This window comes from Atractosteus spatula, chromosome 9 (assembly GCF_055471065.1).
Source record: "Atractosteus spatula isolate fAtrSpa1 chromosome 9, fAtrSpa1.hap1, whole genome shotgun sequence".
NCBI lineage: Eukaryota > Metazoa > Chordata > Actinopteri > Semionotiformes > Lepisosteidae > Atractosteus > Atractosteus spatula.
This window is the reverse complement of record NC_142714.1, coordinates 8,704,544-8,724,686: the sequence shown is the minus strand read 5'-3', so window position 1 is coordinate 8,724,686 and position 20,143 is coordinate 8,704,544. Positions and strand designations below refer to the sequence as shown.

The following is a 20,143-nucleotide window of genomic DNA, read 5'->3' as shown; positions in this document are numbered from 1 at the left end:
ATCCTGATATTTTAAATGAAAATAAGTTGACTTTCTACACTGTTGTATAGACAAAAATGTGCAATGGCCTGAAATCATGAAAATGTAAATTAACAATCATTAACAATGCTCCTTACAAGACAGACCTTGACATAGTGAATGTATCATCTCCTGGAACATGTGAACTTTTTATTGAGTATTTCTAAGTAGTGGCTCACAGAACACTTTATTCAAGCTCCTAAACCACATGATCCACTCCGGTTGTCAATTTTGACATTAAAGACCATACATACCATTTTAAACAATTTTCTAATAAAAGTACTATAGTCATTTTAAGAAACTGACCACAAGTAGTAATGTAAATAAAAAATCATGTGGGTCTTATGCCGATTTACTACTGAAATCATAAAATATTGGGTGCGTGATGTGGCATTGTAAAATAATTGAATTCTAAACTTCATTATAAAATTATAAATTGTTCAAAACGCAATTATAATATTACTTTGACAACTAGAATATTCCTAGAACTATAACGTTTTTTCAAACATACATTTCTCTATACATAAACTTTTGAAAATAAAGACAAACTTATCCTTTAATGCTTGATAGAGATTTACAACAGATTATAATCTTTAACAAACGTTTTCCGTGTGTTGGTATGCCCTGTTTTCTTTAAAATAAAAAAAAATCCTCAAGGCTCTTTAGAACTTTATTTCGACAATAAGCACACAACAATAAAAACAGGAAGAGATCTGTAGTGTTCAGGTGAAGTTGCAAGTCTTGAAAACGTTTAAGCTTTGAACCGTGGCACTACGAATGGCAGTCAGAACGCTCGTTTTAAACAACAGGATGCAACTGCTTCCCAAAACTTCGCAGACAATTTTAAATTTCAGTTGGTACGGGCCAACAGAACAATATAACTGAAAACAAAAATGGGCAAGTCCTTAATGAAAACTGTTCAAAATTAATTTTGCAAGGTTATCCTTGCAGAACAGGATACAGGAACATTTTCTGTTTGAACTCTTTACGGTTCAAATAGAAGATGTTTGCATGCAATTCTTTGAACTGTCAGTTCAATTTCTGGGCCTGCGGAGTGGGAAAAGACTATCATGTTCCATTGGACTGGATGGATATAATTTAAAGGTTTTTGTTTGGCTTTCATTTAGTACAGACCATACATACATAACAGGAAAAGTAGCACTTTAAATTAGGCTTTAAGATCCTTTACTCATGGCAGAAAAAGTCCCTTATCGTACAATTTACAAAATATGTTAAAAAAAGAGATGTCTAGCAAATGTCTTAATCTGAATTGATCTGATGGTAAGACATTTTTAACCAGAACAGGGTAAAGTGTGTCGTGCACCAATGTCTCATAAGCACCAAACCGGGAAACAGGCACACTTTAATTACACTAAACACTAAAACAAAGCCAGCCGTTAAGGAAATACAAGTATCATGAGCATGAAAAACAGATGGGGCAAGAAATAACCAAATAGGTGTTTTGATTCTGTGAGGGTGCTTTGTTACACACACAGTGCACAAAGAAAATAAGTTAGGTTCCTACCTGTAAGCCTCACGCTGGCAATGAGTGGAAGTGAACATGAAAGAAAAAATAGTTGTTCATTAAACTCTCGCTTAATCAGCAGCCCCTTCCCAAACCAATACAGGTATATCCTGTGTAAAAGAATTCCGGGCTGCTGCCTAGTCATTGAAGTATCACACTGTAAAACCACAGAAAGACATGCACTACCATGTGTTATCATGTCAGTGGGAAGAATTAAACCTCACTGCAATCTCTTTCATCCATTTCATTACTCATTAAGGCTGGTTACTTCCATCCTCAAGACCACAGGAAAAAGAAATACAATTTCCCCAAGAAAAGTAAAGAAGAACAAGAGAAACAAACAATAAAACAACTATTTATCAGTAGTACAACAGTGGCATATCCTTGTACTAAGGTGCACAAGGCAGGCAAGTCTCAATTTCTTTCACCCAGACGTAAACAAATGTGTATCTGGAGTGTACTCAGCACAGTAACTGAAAATGACACCAACATATATTTGGTTGTTGGTTCATAATATAATCATGGTTTATTTTTTTAAAGTGTAAAAAAATTGCACTGTTACTATAAAAATCCATTGTTCTGCAAGCATATTTATGCTGAAAATGTTATGCATACTTACAAAATAAGAACGTTCATACTCTGTACTTGCCTTAGCAAAATGTACTTTATCTTCACAAAGTAAATTAAGACACCTTTAAAATACCTCTCTTTATACATATATGTACTGCAACCTATGTCTTTTAATTCAGTATTTTGGGAAATCTGCTCGTCTTATCAGCTTAGGGGCTGCTTTCACTTTTAAATTAAAAACTGAATGCTGTACCAAGCTCCTAGAGAATGCAGCCAACAGTCTGCTCATTAAAGGGCAAACTTCCTTCCGCAATTTTAAAAGTTCCTTAAGAACAAGTGATGCACGGATGCGGGTCAAGAAAACATCATCAAACTATAATAAGTAAAGATAACTTATGAGCCTTGTGCAGTACACTGAGGTAATAATAAATGCATGTTTTAATTGACCGGAGACAAAGCAGCAAATTACCAAAAGACAAAGCATGCATTGCTGAAATTCGAACATTATGCAGCTTTATAAATACTAACTGTGGTAACCACTGCAACTCGCAGTCTGGAAACAAACCATTTAAACAGTAGCAGGATATGATATAATCTACACGCAGGCTTTGGCCATCAGAAGAATATTCTCCCTCAACCAGATGTGCCGGAAACACTCACTTTGAGTCATGCAAATATAAAAAGGCACACAGTAGCAGCCGACTCTACTTTCATCCTAATGAAAATCTGTCATCCTCTATCTTGCATTCCAGACCGATACCAAGTCATGGCCAGAGGGCTCCATCTCAATACAGAATGCTGCCATTAAGCTATTAAACCCCTCAAAATGACAAAATCATACTTCATCAAAACCTCTGGAGAAAGGCACGTTTGTTCAGTTAGACTGTAACGGTGACCGTTTGCGGATAAATCTTCTCTAATGCTATTCCCGCATAACCCAGTCAGAGAGCATGTATGGCTTCATTTTTCCTGTGTATATTACAGTTTTATTTAATTCCCACAAATGCTTGTAAGAAGGCGTAGCAATTTTAAAACAACTATCATTAAGGAATTTAAACGTAAATTTTGGTGGTTAGCGTGACAATCTGAACAGGTCTTGATATTCAAGAACGTTACTCTGAGAAAAGTCCCCTCTGGAATTACGACTATTTCTTACCTGACACAACCTTTAAACTTGCCTCGCCATCCCTAGTTACTGCGTCCACCTCTCCATGATATCAATCCTTCCAGCTTCCTCATCATCTAACCTCCTCCTGGCATGCACTAGCGCAACGTTATCAGTGACGCGGAAACCCCTGTGGATTTCAGAACATCCTTTTCATGTGAACCCTCCTCCTGCCCTGTAAAAGAATCCTCTTTCCCCCGGAGCTGACCCACATCTCGGAAACCTGCACCGTAGGAATGCGCCGAGATGGGACAGCGTCCGGAGTCTCTCAATCTGCATCAGGCCAGTGGAAAGGAGCTCCGCGTTACTGGCTGTGCTCTGCTCCATCACCCTCGGTATCCTGGTCGCCTTGGCGATAGTTCGTTTCGGCCCCCGCGCTCCGCAGCGTCAGACTCTCGATCGCCGCCCAGAGCCTCTTGTTTTCTTCCAGCTGATCGCTGAACTACGAGACGTACAGAAAACCCACAAATGTTGCGTCGGCACATGTTCAGTTCATATGCACAAGCGCAATGAAATATGAAATATTCCTTAAATATAATATATTAAGGAATCACCAAAACATGAACACAGAACAGCTGCAGCAACAACAAGTGAAGTAACATACAACTTTAAAAAACATGGGGCGTAAAACAAATTTCACTCAACAGACTCTCTTTACCGACACCTCCATCTCTGCACTGCCTGAGGCCTAGAAAACCGACGCCACATAGCAAGGTACAGCCTGCTACAGTCTTCGACCTCTGTGATATGATGGCACAAGAATACAAACACAAACAGATGCAGCTCACCTGCTTCTGTAACATCTGGATCACTGCTTCCTGTCGACTGACCGTCTCTCTTAGCTGTAAAACAAAACCATCTGAGATTAGGCTGAATGTGGTCAGGGAAACAGCTACTGAAGCACAAGGCCTCAACATGTAAAACCAGAAAAGTGGTTGGTAACAACCATCTATCCTTCCTCTCCTCCACGATGCCCACACCTGTGCCAGCTCGGAGCTCTCTGTGCCCGCGCTCTGGTGCCCAGCACTGCAGCAGGCGCTCACTGGCTCGTGGGGCCTGGCCTCGCACTGCAGCCCGCCGTTCGTCTTGCAGTCGACCGGAACCGCGTCCACCCCGTTCACCGCCTCACAGCCCACCCGGGCGGTCTGCAGGGGACACAGGACGGACCCTTACAAAGTGTCTGACGTCGGCTCTTCATCACGCAGATGCAGACAATCCAGCGCTCGGCAGCAAACCCCAGGTTCAGGGTTACTGAAGCATCAAGTAAGAGAAAAATCTTCTCCGCGGCGGCGGACGTTACCGAGAGCTCCTTCTCTGCGGCGGCGGCTACGGCCGCCGTCAGCTCCTGCAGCTCGTCGTACGGCAGAGTGGCGCTTTCCGAGAAAATGGAGTTCGCCGGGATGGGCGTGGAGTCTCCAGGGCTCTGTGGCATGGGGATGAACTCGGCTTCCTGGAGCTCCTGCGGACAGAGAGAGAGAGAGAGAGAGGGGGGACTCCTGCCATGAGCACTCAAGAACAGACCGGGAGCGCAGTGCCTCACACTGACACTAAACAGTACTGCACACTGAGGAAAAACAGAAAGGAGAGATCACTCCGCACCGAACAATCATTTTGCACTTTCCACTGATTTGTTCCCCCCCCCCCCTTTGTTTACTGATGTTGTTTTTTTTACCAAGAATATTTAAGCAGCGCAATAGCAGTTCGCTGCAGTAGCTGGCAGCGACAATGATGAAGAGGAGGTTTTAATTTCTCCACCCACGAACAGACCTGGCGCAGCCAGAAAGGGCAGGAGCTGTCGGTCGGGTCCTGGAGGGACATCATGGAGGTCCGGATCCCACGCACCCCTGTGTCCGCTTCCACCGTGCCCCCCGAGCCGCCGTCCCGCAGCGGGGCCTCTGACCCCTGCTCGCTGTCCAGGCCCACGGTGGACGTGGAGCCCTGTCCCACTGGACACACAGAGAGGTGCTCGTCAGGAGCTCGTCTGCACTTCGCAAACCCACAACATCAGACCAGAGGTCCCCCAGGGGTCCCGAGTCTTAGGAACAATTTACAGGACAGGTGGTAAGGAGACTGTGTCTGTGGCACCAGGGTGCCAGTCCTTGACATCTCTCCTTTATTAACTATCTCAAGGTAAAAATAAACTGGCAAAAGATACAGGCGGTGGATAGTTTTCAGGAACTACTAAACCCCATACAAAATTCTGGAGTATCTCTGACGAGTTGACCCCCTCACACACAACACAAGCAATCACACCCACTGCACGTGTTACTGCTCCGTCTGTGCTGGGCCGTGCTGCTGAAACTCAGTTTGAAGCCACTCGGCCCCCCTACACCCGTGACAAGAGTCACGTGCCTGAAGACGTAAGGCGCGGTGTCTGGGGAATAAAAGCAGCACCAACGTCACTTTCAACAGCACGAGCCAGCACAGACAGAGCACGAACGGAGGCGGTGGGTTTCAGTGTTTCTGCTGTTTGTAGTGGAAGTAAATTGACCGAGCCCAACTACGTCCCCAGGGGGAGGCCATTATCTGCAACGTGGCACTGGGGTCAATGTGGGATGCAGACCTCTCCCAGGTGACCGTCCTCCCCCGCTCCCATCTTCCAGTAACTGGGCCCTCGACGAGTGACTCAATAGCACAATTGGGGATTAATTTAAACTCTGCGATTTAATAGATAACCTTAATCTTGACTTCAAAAGACAGAACAGGATTTCAAAAGGTTCCAATCAAGCAGCCTGCTAGTGGGACCAGGGGTGTGAAGTCCTACACTAGACGGAAGAGGTTTGTCTGTGCAGGGGTGTCATTTTTGCACAGTTCAGAAAGTCCGGATGAGTTTGAAAAGCAGAGGGGTGGGATTGGGCTCCCAACCCAGTAACGCTATTTTCATTGTTGTGACAGCTCCCTGTGCCTCAGGGCAGTATCTGACGTTGCGGTTGTTGTTGGAATAATTCCTGTTTTAAATGAAAATCACGACAGACTTTCCTGACATCCTTAGAGAACAGCCACATCTGTTCCATCTTTAGCTTGATCTAGCTAAAGAGAACGGAGAGGGCCTGGCACAAAACCACCATCTTCCAAAAGTGGAAGCAAAATGTTGCCACCATTTCAGGTCCTGGTGATAGCTCGTGAGCGACACGATTCAGGTTTCTCTTACCACTGCCGATAGAGAGCCCGCTGCTGTTTGACCGGATAGTCTTGGAATTCAGGACTTTTTCTGAAAAGTAAAAAGGACAGAGGGAAAAATAAGGGTTCCGTTCCCAGTTCGTGGCGACACTGCTTCCTGGCACAGCGTTGGCACGGCAACCAGAACTGACAAAGACGCACCCACGATCAGGATGGTGTGCCACCCGCGGCAGGAGAGGTCGGGCACGTGGTGCAGGGAGCCAAAAATGGGGCGGGGCAGAGAAGGGCAGACTTCCGAGCCGTATCCCTTGTCCGGCGGCATTCCCAAGCGGCCGTTCCCTGCGTTCCCCCAGGCGAAAATCTGATTGTCTGGGAAACAAAAATAGCAGCGTGCGTTGCTCTGAGTGAGCCTCCAGACATGCCATCAAAATGAACAGTTGCCCTGTTCGCCAGTGTCCGCACTCCTTATATTTGCCCCGTGCAGGAACTTCACAAAGATTCCCGAAAGAGATAAAACGTTGGCCGGCACAGAATGTCTCCTGGGGTCACATTGGCAACAAAAGGAACAATGTATTATCTTAAACAAAAGCATGTTAAAGTCAACCTATCGGCACAATCAGTTGTAGCTTAAAGTACTGTGGCTGACCACAGCCTTGAATGATTGCTGAAACAAGTGGTAACACACGAGCATGAAAGACTTAGATAAATATTTTGCAAAAACACATTTCGCGCATCAGAGTGCGCTTCTGATGAGCTCCTGAAATAACTCCACCTTTGGCTTGTGAGAAAAAGACACGGCCCAGCTTACCTTCTGTAGCAGCAATCGTGAAGCCATCTCCACAGGACACCTTGGTCACTGCATTGCCCCCGAACGGCCCCACCAGCAGGCTGACGCCCTGGTGCTTCTTGTAGTCCCTCACGCCCAGCTGCCCAAACTTATTACAGCCGAAGGTCAAGAGCCGCCCACGTTCTGAGAGCCAGCAAGGGAAGCACATGGAATCAATCATGGATATCGTTAATGCGCCTCAAGCACTCTTCCCATCCATCATTCTCAGCCCGCACCCTGTGCACTTCAACATCATCTTGCTTTTTCTTCTACACCGAAAGCGGATATTCCTGATCTACGCGGACCGGCGTCGGAATAAAATTGCCCCTCTCTTTAACGCACCAGGCATAGTGTGTGCTTAAAGCCGTGCTCTCTCACACTTCGCACGGTACGTTTTTACGAGCGCCAGGTGCCACGCGACCTGCCAGCCGTCTCTCGCCCTCAGCATCGGGAGAGGGGCTGGCGTGGAGCGGCGAGCTCGGAGGCCCTGCCTACCGTCGATGGCCGCAGTGTGGGTCTTGCCCGGCGCGATGGTTCTGATCTTGAAGCGGGCCAGCTGCTTGACCAGTGTGAGAGACGTGGTGTAGGGGATCTCCTGGTACACCTGGCCAGGGGCGGGAGGAGAAAGAGCCCTCTGTCAGCTGAAGTCACCCCTAGCACAACATTCTACTGCACAACTAACCCATGTGGTCCCCAATTTCACACCTGTCATAAAACATCTCTATATGTACTTGCCTTAAATGAATCCATCTTAAGTTATGGGGCAAAAAAAGTATTTTCTCTCCCGGACCTTCGGTACTGCGGTCTGCGGACTGTTAATTTAGAAATGCTACTGTAGTCCTCCAGGAGGTAGGATTCCTTGCAAGGAGTGTGCGTGGATTCACAAAACCCCTTGTGAAGGCATAAATCAACACCACGCTTAACCATAAGCACCATAAAAGGACAATCCGGTAACCAGAGCTCAGCCACATCTCAGAGACTGTTGGACCTTAGGCTACAGCAAGGAAAAACAAAGCATTCTGCCCCCTAAGTACCAGCTTACTCTAGTAGTCAACTCGGTGCTCTGTGGGGGGTACTGCAGTGTTATCATGCAAGTACATTTAAAACAAACAACTCACCTGCACGTCAGTATCCCTCACAAACAACAAATTAAAAAAATAATTCCACTGAACTCTAGCACAAGAGCGCTCACACTGTTATAGGGGCCAGCGTTAGATGACCTTGAATGTTCTAATTCTGCCCAAGGACAGGCCTGGGGTGCTCTGACCCCAGTTCCGGAGCCTGCTGCCGGCCTCCTCACCTCTCCCGCGTGGTTCATGATCCCGGAGATGCTCTGGTTCAGCCCCAGCTTGTTCATCTCGTTGCTCCCGCACGCCAGCACCTTGCGGGTCTCCGTCAGGAAGAAGGTCCCGTCGGCACCGCAGTGAACGGAGCCGATGCTGACGCCCGCCGGAGCGCGCACCTGCGACCAGAGGCGGGCAGGAAAGCGTCACCCTGCGCCCCCCAGCCCGCTGCTGCCGTCGGCAGGAGCCCCCGAAACCCCTCCACCGTGAAAGAGCTACGCAGAACGATAACCGAACATCGTTTTACTTCTCATCAAAAGAGTTCTGATCTCAGTGATGACAACGGCGCTTTCGTGGCCTGACCCTGAAACATCAGGACACCACTCCAGTCTACATCCCTACAGAGTACAGACGTCCTGACCTGCTGCGGAGAGGCCCAGTCATCCTCCGAGTCCAGCCCAAGGCGACCTTCACAAAGGAAAACACAGACAGGGTTTTGCCAAGCACTAACAGAGACCAGGGACTGGTTTAAAGAAAAACATCAAGTAGAGGCAGAGATGCGGTGTTTAATCCCCGACATTGGGATCACAATCGAATCCAGCCTTCCTGTGGTGCAGGGAGACCAGCGGGAAACCCAGGCGAGACTTCCTTGTCTGGGGGCGCAGTCTTTCAGTTTTGCACTCTAACTAAAAGCACTGATTTGTTTTTGCGGAGCAGAACTTCAAAACAATTACGTTGTGCTGAAGCAGAGGTGCTGCTCAGACATTCAGCAGTGACCCACTAAACGGCACCAGAGCATAAACACATACCAATTACTAGACCATGACGTGGTTTTAAAAAAAATAAAACTGGTTTGGCTCCAAAGAGCCAGCAGGATTTAAGAGCCCCATTAAATCAAGATAGGGGCATCTGCCTTTTGCCAATTCCAAACATGGCAAGAGACCAAAGCTTTGTATTTGTCTGGATGTTCGCAAGTCGTTTCAGAGGACAGTTGCCATCAGTCAGGCCGTGGGTTTGTTATTCTCATCTGGCGGACGGGTTAAACTTGTGACTGAATCCTGGCTTTAGTTAACAAGGGTAAACGTCGGCTTATTGTCAAATATGCATAGATGTTGCGTATCCTATTTATTTTAGTTTATGATAATAAAAAAACCTAACCTTTGATAAATTATGTAGCCGCAGTGGTCTGCAGTACATTTAATACTGAGAACAGAAGAGAGCTCTTTACACAAAGGGTTGTGGGGGTGTGGAACAAGCTACCCCGCCATGCTGTTGAGGCTGATGCCCTGCTCTCTCCGAGACCTGCCCGGCTGACAGCCTCAGATCAATGGCTTGCAGGCAGACCGCAGCAGCCAGCCAGGCTGAGTGGCCTCCCCCGGTCTGCGGCGTGTACTTGCCATGCTCTCCGCAGCCCCACGCGTACACCTCCCTGCCGTGGGTGAGCGCCACCACGTGGTTGTCCCCGCAGGACACCTGCCTCACGGGCCGGGACAGGAAGAAGTCCAGCAGCACCGGCTCCAGCACCTCCGCCGCCAGCTCGTTCTCCACGCCGATGCAGCCGTAGTAGTCCGAGCCGAACATGTACATCTGGTCTTCGTCTGCAACGGCCGGGAGCACGTGAGAGATGCGAAATGAAAAAAAAAAAAGGAATGACCAAGATTAAAACTAAAGATGAAAGAACAAAACCTACCAAACTGACAAGGGTGAGAACAGGAGGAAATTTTTTTCATCTTTACATTTACAGCTTTGGGGTCCTAAGTTCAATTCCTGGGGTGATATCTGTATGTTCTCCCTGTGTTTGTGTGGGTTTCCTCCCACAGTCTAAAGGCACACTGGTGGGTTAATTGGCTTCTGAGAAAACAGGCCCTAGTGCGAGCGTGTCTGTGTCTCTGTGAGCCCTGTGATGGACTGGCGTCCCGACCAGGGCGTACCCTGCCTTGTGCCTGCTGCTTGCTGGGATAGACTCCACCTCCCCTATGACCCTGTACTGAATAGAGCGGTCAGAAAATGGATAGATGGCAGGATTATAGAGTCTTGTGATCATCTTTTTTTTCCTGATACTCTGGCTGCACTGAAAAAACAAACAAACTGAACTGCAGTTAATCCCTCTAATTATGCCGATATTATTGCGATTTAGACGAATCGCGTCCTCTGACTCACTGATATTCCCGAGGACTGTTGAGAAGCTAGCGTCACCGATTGCTTCCTGAGGAAAAGCAGATGGAGAGTAACCATCCACCCATTTTCAATCACCGCTGCATCCTCAGAGGCTGGCCGCAAGCCGGAGCCTACCGCAGTGGGCACAGGTGGCACCGCGCTCTCGAAGGGACACCGGCCGAAGGGCAGCCATTAGACTCAGCTGGATGCGCGACACGGGCCGCGCCCCGCCCCGGGAAGGAGGACACCCCGGGGGAGGGAACGCAGTCGGGGTGCAGACGGGAGCCGCCGAGAGCCCCCACTCACCGGTGACGCAGGCGGTGAAGTCGGCCCCGCAGGCCACCTGCCGAATGGCCTTGCCCTGCAGCCTCTCCACCCTGCGGGGCTGCCGGTACGAGGCCTGGTCCCCGTGGCCCAGCTGGCCCACCATCTTCGCCCCGCCCTGCACGCTCTGCACACCAGGAGGGAAGGAAGAGCGAGGTCAGGGCTGACACTGCGGACGGCCAACTCAGGGCCAGAATGAGCACAGCGCTCTGCAATACGTCACCAGAATCATCTGACAGGCCTTTGCTTTAACATCTGAAGGGCACAGGTGAAAACCGCTGTTCTCCCGCTGTGAGAGCAAGTACTGGCTCTGAGGGAAGCGTCTCAGGATTAACCTACGTGAATTCATGTTTATAGCTCAGAATAGGGGCTGAACATCATCCATCTGTAACTGACACTAAAGGGGAACTGCGGTCCCAGTTTCTCAGACCGGTTATTGTATCTCAGACTGGTGAGAGTTACAAAATCAATTCATTAACGTTATAGAAGAAATCTATGTATTTCGAATTAAGCACAGAACTGTGAACTTTGTGAAAGTACTGAGTCGCCATGTTGTCACAAACTCGCGTTTCAAGTTCCCATAAATTGCAACCGTATGCAGCCCTTCCTGCTCACTAGTCCCCGCAACGACTAACGTACTGTGATGTACGAATGAATAAATACAGGTTGTGCAGCAGATGTTTCTCCATAGAAATGTTCCAACGTGATCTGCATGCAGAGTTAGCAGGTATGTAGTATTTGTCCGCAAAACCATCTCAAAATTGAAACCAGTATTTCTATTGGATTAAAAGAGATGTATTCACAAGCCTGCTTGTTTACAATGTAATAGGGCTGCTTCACCTCACCAGACATTTTGTTGCCTTGTTCTGAATCCCAGAACATGGTGCTGTGCATACCTGGAAACTTAATCTACTTTGTAAATTACACATAACTGTGTAGATTTTACTTTTAAATCTGTGTAGATTTTACTTTTGCAGTTTGAAATGCACTCATCAAAGCCGATTCTTTCTAACCCTGAAACATAAAAATGGCGTCGCAGTTCCCCTTTAACGTTTGAAGGGCACTTGTGAAAGCCTCTCAGGATTAACTTACGTGTGTTCATGTTTATAGCTCAGAATAGAGACTGAACACCATCCGGCTGTAACTGACATGAACACTGCTCCGACTCTTGGGACTATCTGCATTTTGAATGTCTCACAGCCACAGACACCCCGCCAACATGGCAGCCGGCACCTGTGCTCTTCCTTTATCCCAGGGAGGCGCCGGTACTCACGGCCCAGGTGTATAGCTCCTTCTCCACAGTGACCACAGCGAAGTGATTCTCCCCAGCGCACACGTGCTGGGCGCTGCTGCCTCCCTTGAAGGCGTCCAGCTTCTGGGGGGTAAACTTCCCGCCGCCCCAGAAATACACCTCTCTGGACCGAGTGGTCACCACGGCGACGGGGCTCTCCGTCGCTGTGCTCAACCTGGGGGCAAGTTAAGCCACATGAGCCTTTTCTCCTTCGGTCAACATGATAATAAACTTTTTTTTTTACAGTTGATACTTTGGCTGGTAGCATGTACTGGGTTTATTTAGGACATTTAAAGGCTCTGTAAGGAGACAAGAGCCAGAAGTCACCTGCCATGCCTTAGGAGTTTCCTGGAATGACTATAAATAAACATGCAAATAACTCACTTGGGTTTTTTGTTGGCCAAATTGAGCAGTGCAACCTTCTCTTCCAGTTGTCTGAAACAGAAATGCAACGTGTTAAACGTCATAAATAAATATCAGCAGCAGCAGCAGACCCAGGGAGGCCACACTCACTGCCGATTGCAGGAAACGATGGGCTGCTCCAGGATCTGATCTGCAGTGGGCCTCTTCTCTGGGTCCTGGAAGACAGAAAAACAAACGGCAACAGGGGTCAAAGTTTGCACCTCCATGCTGTGTGGCTCCGCCTACGAGCACAAGCCATCAGTGGGGGAATCTGCACGTGCACTTTAATTTTATTTTAACACGACATCGAGAGCAGATTACTTCATTTGGCCCAAGTCTGATACCCAGCTGTTTCCCCACAGGAGCAGGTCACTCAGCAGACCCTCTTTCCATGTGAATAAAAAGACAAGGCGGGGTCTAGTATGCAAATTAGCCATGTGCCACACCTTGCTTGAGATAAACAGTGGAAGGCTGGTATAATAAATCTGTGATTTGTAACACAATTGTGCCTGGTTTTTTTAAAAAATGTGTTTCACTACACATGCGCTGCTTGTGTGGCATACATTGTTTTAACTGAACCATAACCCATTCACTCCATGACGTTTTGAATGAAAGAAGGAACGAAAACATACATTCATTCCCAAGGAATGAAATGCAACTTCCAAAAACCTGAAACCCAGCCGACACAAGTCAGATCCTCCCACACAACCTCCTGAAGCAACTATAGTGTAAAACAGGTGTGGATTTTCCATGTCATATCATTCCCACCTGCAAGACATTTTCCTTGTCCATTTCTGTGGTGTTTTTTCAGCCACAGATCCGAACATTTTCCCCCAGATCGAGCCCACGCCTCTCCAGTTCATAGAAACACTCCCGAAGTTCTTCACAGATCCAAACCAGGACTTGCTTTGACTTGCTTTGACTTGCACAGCAGGTCTTAGCAACTAAACAGCTGACTGGCAGGCGCAAGGCTAGTTTTACACCCAAATTATAGTGCAGCTCCTACCCCAGAAATCTTAAAAATAGGGTGCTGCAGGGTTCTGCCCAGAGCCAGCTCTCTGCAACAGTCCCTGAGCGTACCGGCCTCCCTATACCCACCTGATCCAGGCACTCGTACACCAGCTTGATGAGCTCTGAGGAGTACACGTCAGAATTCACCTCCATGGTCCAGTTGCCCTGAACGATCTTCACACACAGGTTCAGCGGGTTCTGAACAGTGGCGACAGAGACATTTTTACGTTTCCTATAATCAAGCCACTTCTGGTTTCACAACTTTGTTAAGTTCTTGAAGAGCCGTGGACGCAGTAACTGAAGTTCTGAGACGCCGAGGTACTAATGAAAAAGGCACTACAGCCGTGCCAATTATTAAGTGGTAGTGAAAAATACAGTGGACTGATGGTATACACCGGGGATTGCTGGCCCTGGTCCCGGGGAGCCCCAGTCTAGTTATTCTTACAGGTCACTCTAAGTCGCCTGCTATTTAAAGACAAGGAAAACTCGTTTCAGCAACTGATCAATTAAACAAGTAATGGCTCAATGAAGGGAACAGTGCTCCTCGAGAGCTGAAGGATATTCTGAGCTTTGGTGCAAATGACATCTGAATTACTTCACTGAACACACCACCGATCATTATCCGGTCATAGCTAAACTGTTCCAGTGCTTTAGAAATTGCCGTCTTCCTAGTCTACCGATAGAAGCCACTGGACTGGGGGCTCTGCAGGACCAGGGAGAGAGACCCCTTCCGCGCATGGCGGGGATTCAAGTTTAAGGGGTAGTACCGTAGCATCAAACGTCCGGGTCAGTGTGAGAACCTCAAAGATGACGCAGCCCATCGCCCAGATGTCCGATTTGAAGTTATACTTCACCCCCTGGCACAGCTCTGGAGACATGTAATATGGCGTTCCCACACACTGCAGCGAGAGAGAGAACTGTCAAACGTCAGCGTGTCCAATGAAATGATCACTACACATATTTAAACAAGTAAAGCCATAGATACTCACAGTCACTTCTTATAATGGGCAATACCATTTTCTCTATGAGCACACGTATATAGTAAACTTTCTACACTGGGAAGTAAAAATAATCAGATCTTAGTCATACTATTATTTATTATTATTATTATTTGATTGTCTTTGATCCTAGTAACCCTTAATCATAGAATTTCATATTTTACATGGGAAAGACCAGCAACCATTTTCTCCTGCAGGTCATAGTCAAGACGAGGCTGGTATGAAATACTGCCATTAACCATGCGAAAAGAGGAAAGGTTATGTTGTTAATGCCTTGTGTTTTCTTTCTCCTGCACAATAAATGAATATACACGCAGAAGAGTTCTCGTATTTTGCTTAGTCCTTTGTAACCCACACAAAGCTGCCATTACAGTTTTTTTAATTCTGGTTTTACAGCTGGAAAGCCGTAAGCTGTGCTTGCCGAGCGCCGAGCTGGAGAGGGAAAGAGGAGATGGACTTTGTAGACACACGTCGCAATTCAGATACAAAGCCTGGGTGGCTAAAAATAGCTGCAGGAGAAATGAGGGCTTCGCCTCCAGCTGTTGCACTGGACCCACAGGACACAGGAATAGAACATGAAGTGGTCAAGGACAATGGATAATGAGGCCTCTACAGCCCCCCCCCCCTCATTACTGCACTGCACCTTCAGAGGAATGGCTTTTGTCAGGCACAAGCCAAGCGGCTACGTCACCACAAAATCCCTCGTCAACTGCCGAGCTGCTCGGGCAAACACAAAGGCAGGCAAGCAACAGCACCGAGCGAATAGGTCACTCTGACCGGAACGAAACACACTCAAGGAGCCAACATCAGCTCGAATTTGACAGGCATTTGTAGAATGCAGCAACACAAACACTAGAAAGGTTGAGTGTGGATTTGAGTTTACAGAACAATCAGACAGACTTAGCTTTATATAAACAGAGATGCTGCACCTAAAGGTACAAATATACATGTACAATACACAAATTTATACTCACAGTCTCAGCCATGGAATACTGAGAGTCCAACTTTTTGGCCAGCCCATAGTCTCCTAACTTAATCAGGTTTGTTTTGGTGAGGAAAATATTCAGGGTTTTAATATCCCTTTGAAAGAGAAGACAATAGCATTGAAAAAATGACATGAAGTTGAGGTGTTTTTTCTTTTTCTTAGCAAAATCAGCTTCAGGAAACTGAGGACCTTCTGATTAATGGACTACTGAATTCCACAGAAAGTCATAATTAATGGTCTACTGAAGTCAATAGAAACTCATGATTAATGGACTACTCAAAGCACTTGTTTAATTACCTGTGAAGAATTCCTGCTTTGTGAATATGGGCTACAGCTGAAGCTATCTGGTACAGGTACCATATCACAATCTGTAAACATGAAATAAATTGATCAGATTTTAGCAAAAAGACAACACGGTTAAAGGAGACAGGACAAAAAGCTATACTGTGTAAGAGTGAACGTTTTCATCCCGTTACCGAATTGCTTTGTGTAGGGCTATTGCATTATGACAGACGCAACATGTATTACTGCATTTTAGAATGCTGCATTTTTCTAAAAAGACTTAGAAACAAAACCAGCTCTGTTTTACCTCTTCTGAAAAGAGTTTTCCTTTCTGTTGGTTTATTTTGTCATACAGGTTCCCACCTGGGGGAAAAAAACAAACGTTAAGGTTTTACAGTGATTCTGTTCACACGCGACAGCAGTTCCCCATCATGGCCCACACATGAAACATCGCTCGCTGCGGTCACTAACTTCACCTTCCAGAACGATATCCCGAGCTGAAATGCAATAAAGTCAATATGCATCCGCAGAGAATGATTTCTGCATCACAATTAATGAGGTAATTAAACGTGATGGGAAGTCACATCAAGGAACAGCGACAAGCCATTTTTCATCTGTCTCAGAGCATCCCAACAGACTCACCATTGCAGTACTCTAACTCAATCAACAAGGTATTCTTGTCCAGGAAGTGGTTGTAATAAGCTATTATATTGTTGTGCTGCAGAATGGACAGGATATTGATCTCGTTCATGACATCACGGCGTTCCTTGTCCGAGAGGCAATTTAAATCCACTTCCTTCCACACCACGAGAGAGTTGTCCTGGAAAAGAGAAAACAAGCCAGCATTTTTTTTTTGCTTCCAACACATGGCTTGGTTTGCTAAACAGTACTTAGTTTTTTTTTAATTCTTTAATTGTATTGTGGCAGCCCACACCTAAAAAATAAAAGGACGTGCTCTACACAGAAGGTTAAGAATGCTTTGCAAAGCAGCACGTTTCCTCTGGAGTCGATATAACCTCACAGCCGAATCCTGGAGAGAGAGAGAGGCGTCTATTTTATGTTTATGTCTTAATTCAGCTTTCACTTCATCTTAAAAAAGGAAACACCTTAGCCGGAGTTGGCAAGTTCAAAAGGCAGTGTATTAAAACAACAACAACGGGACCTGGTGCGATTTAAAAAAAAGGACAAGCAGAATGATTATTCTGCTCCTCGAACCCAAATACTGTATATTGACCCCAAAACACGCAAGGACATCTCAGCTTAAGTACATACATCTATTTTAGTGCACATGTCAAATATAAAACACGTCAAACAAATCTGAGCACCACTCTGGGTCTACAGCCTGGAGTTCATTTTGAGGGAGGTACTGTACCTACAGTATGAATTAAAAAACCTCACATCTCAAAGCGTCAGCGAGTTCGGATACATCGGGGATGTGACTAATGGCCTTTTATCCGAACCTGCCGAAGGCAATGCGGGTTTTTTTTTTCTTCAATGACTTGCCTCGGTTCTTCTATATAAAGTCGCTTCTCCAAAGGCTCCCCTTCCGAGTATTCGGATAGGGATGTAGTGCAGCTTCTCTTCCTCGGCGCTGCAGCCCCCGGCCGCAGACCTGCCCTCGCTGCCGCCCAGCTCGCTACCGAAGTCCGAGTTCAGGGAGCTGTAGCGCCTCTCGTAGTCTTCTAACGACATCGCGTCTTCCCCCCGCAAGGCCAAAACTACAATCAATCGTCCTTTAGGAACTTCCCAGGTAGCCGACGGGGATCCAGGCAGCTTAGAACAGAAGAAAATGAAACAATCAGGTGTTCAGTAACGTTTTTAAGCTCGTTTTGGGGGAGAAAAATAAAGAACACCCCCCCCCCCATCTATCTTTTTTAGCCCCCAAAACGCCAATGAGACCTTAATATGGTAATTACGCCTCAGGTGTGATTATTCTTGTTGTGGAAACGTTTTTACAGAGTTACAGTGAGAAACAAAAAGTTTTCTAGCAAGTCCCAGGAGGAGGGAGATCTGTGCCTGGCCAACGGGAAACTAGCAGCCAGACGCAACATCGTACTCGGTGCCCTCTTCAATCGCGAGGTGTGCTTGCTCGTTTCCACATCGCCGAGGTGTTGGAGATCGGCTGCATGTCCCAGCAGAGCTGGAATATCTCCATTCACGTCCCAGACTGCGCCGCCCGCTCCCATACCCGAGCCCGGCTCCAAATCCTCGTCGCTCCGCCACGCCGCGTCCCCAACCGCACTTCTAGTTGACGTCTTACCAGGGCTGTTGACACTTCTGGAGCTCAGGCTGCAGCTGCTAACTTTTTCACGGCCACCTCGCTCCCCGCGGAGACTCCATCTTACCCCGGCCGAGTTCAAGACCCGGAAACACTAGCTTGCATTACAGCAGCGCAGAGAGTGTCACCCCGCTCCAGCAGGGATTGCGCTGCTTTTTGCACAGATTCAGAGCCTTGTACCTCGCAGAGCTCCACCGCTAAAGCAGACTTCTTTGCGCAAACTGCGCAGAAAGCGGCTTCGTTTTCTTTTTAATGCAAAGTTGCACTTCTTTTATTATTAACTGCTACGACGACCCGTCATTTCGCTCTTAAGTTGTTCTGATGCAAAAAAAAAACAGTCCAGGAAAGAGGTGAATGACAGATGTAACAACTGAAACTTTGTTTTGCAGTTTCGCCAAATACAGTAGAAAGTCTTCAGGTGCGAGACAGAACGTAGAGAACTCCTGAACATTTAATGCACCTTTATTTTAAGTAGTCTTTAGTATTAGAAAAAATCTTTTAAAATTATGAAACTATAATTCTTCGTAATCAAATTCCCGTAGCTATGCTCAAAGATCGCCCCCTTCTGCATTCCTATAAAATTACATTTTTTATTCGGTTGGTGTAGTACTCTTACCTTTAGGCGGCACTGCAGTTACTGATTTGGCAAATCGTTAGTGTGAAATAACAACAATAACAGCAGTAATAAAAATAAAAGTCCAAGTCAAGTGTGAACACTGTCTTATTTTCAAAGCAGGAGCAAGTTCTAAATTCATGTAATCAGTTTAATTTTCTGTTCTCAGACTGAGAATCCTGTCTCATCGGAGGAGTCATGCGATGCCCGGAGATTGAGCTGAGTCCTGTCCAAAACAAAGCGTAAGCAACTACATTCATGTTTTAATAATTCATTAGGAAATTTTGTTTTAAGACAAAATTAATTTCACTTTTTTAATTTCCTAACCTTTGCAAAAGACTGAGTCCCGCTATATTGCTCAGGCTGCACTGCAGCGTCTATTCACAGGCGCGATCCCACTACTGAGCGGCACGGGGGCTTTGACCTGCTCCGTTTCCGACCTGGGCCGGTTCACCCCTCCTTAGGCGACCTGGTGGTCCCGGGCTCCCCCAGGAGCACCATATCGATACCGAACTTAGTGCGGACACCCGATCGGCATAGTCCGCTGCAGCTCAGAACTCCTGAGCTCAAGCGATCCGCCAGCCTCAGCCTCCCAGCAGCTTGGATTACAGGCACGCGCCACCGTGCCCGGCGAGAGAGCGCTGCGCTTATAGAGCTCTTCACTTGACGCCGCCCGTGACGTCACAGCGCTGTCCAGCGCTCACGCACTGCCACCTAGCGGCGGAATCTGTCATTGCTCAAAGATTGGTCTCGTCCAGGACAGAGGAAGGCTTGAAGGTTTCATGGCTTCATGACAACTTTAACATCGATTTTTATTTCACGGAAAAAAAAAACACAGTCTGTTACAGCTTTTGGTGACTAAGAAGTGTCTCTTAGATTTTAGATAAGGTCTGTGACACTGGGAAGAGTAAATACTTCTAACTTCAAAGAAGAGAGGATGTTTGCCGAGGTCTGGGAGGTCCCTTGAGCAGAAACAATGGTAAAGTTTACCTTAGTATACCTAGGGAAGTTGTGGATTTATGATTGGCAAGGAGCAGTAGAGATACACACACTATAAGATCACATTAAGAGAGCAGAGTCCAGAGGAGTTGGGACTCCCAGCTTGTGCCAGGTGAGAGCCCCTACTTCTTGATCATCCAAACCAAACCTGACTGGAGCTCAGTATTCGAACCTTGTTAGAGAGAGCTTGCAATTCTGTGTTTTTAGGGAACTTGGGTTTCCTGGGTAAAAGATACCTCAGAAACGTCTTTCCTGATTAGGGTGCATTTTATGGATAGGGATATAGGCTCCCATTT

General features: G+C 46.8%; 1 protein-coding gene and 1 non-coding gene across 3 annotated transcripts; both read right to left on the bottom strand.

Moving 5' to 3' along the window:
• Positions 1 to 673: 673 nt before the first annotated feature.
• On the bottom strand, positions 674 to 18,331 carry nek9 (NIMA related kinase 9). Of its 2 annotated transcripts, none has more exons than XM_088925528.1 (24): positions 18,218 to 18,331; positions 17,461 to 17,730; positions 16,600 to 16,777; positions 16,265 to 16,320; positions 15,973 to 16,043; positions 15,665 to 15,770; positions 14,460 to 14,591; positions 13,780 to 13,890; positions 12,793 to 12,857; positions 12,664 to 12,714; positions 12,262 to 12,454; positions 10,971 to 11,115; positions 9,905 to 10,105; positions 8,929 to 8,975; positions 8,525 to 8,686; positions 7,720 to 7,828; positions 7,207 to 7,368; positions 6,600 to 6,767; positions 6,430 to 6,489; positions 5,046 to 5,224; positions 4,579 to 4,737; positions 4,259 to 4,423; positions 4,067 to 4,120; positions 674 to 3,720 (listed from the first exon to the last, which is right to left on the bottom strand). In XM_088925528.1, exons 2-24 carry the CDS (start codon positions 17,647 to 17,649, stop codon positions 3,583 to 3,585), a joined length of 2,901 nt encoding a protein of 966 aa, XP_088781654.1. In that variant the 5' UTR covers positions 17,650 to 17,730; positions 18,218 to 18,331; the 3' UTR covers positions 674 to 3,582. The 2 variants fall into 2 exon arrangements, with proteins under 2 accessions (XP_088781654.1, XP_088781655.1); XM_088925529.1 differs by lacking the exon at positions 18,218 to 18,331 and adding an exon at positions 18,146 to 18,214.
• Positions 18,332 to 19,181: 850 nt separating this feature from the next.
• LOC148828082 (signal recognition particle RNA) lies at positions 19,182 to 19,480 on the bottom strand. The gene has a single exon (XR_016091727.1).
• Positions 19,481 to 20,143: the final 663 nt, after the last annotated feature.

Excerpts from the sequence above, each read along its gene's own strand:
- nek9 (XM_088925528.1), bottom strand. The coding sequence starts at position 17,649 with ATGTCGTTAGAAGACTACGAGAGGCGCTACAGCTCCCTGAACTCGGAC. Across the intron at positions 13,891-14,459 it reads CCCGGACGTTTGATGCTACG|AACCCGCTGAACCTGTGTGT; the intron begins GTACTACCCCTT and ends GCCACTGTTCAG. Across the intron at positions 6,490-6,599 it reads GCACACCATCCTGATCGTGG|AAAAAGTCCTGAATTCCAAG; the intron begins GTGCGTCTTTGT and ends TTTACTTTTCAG.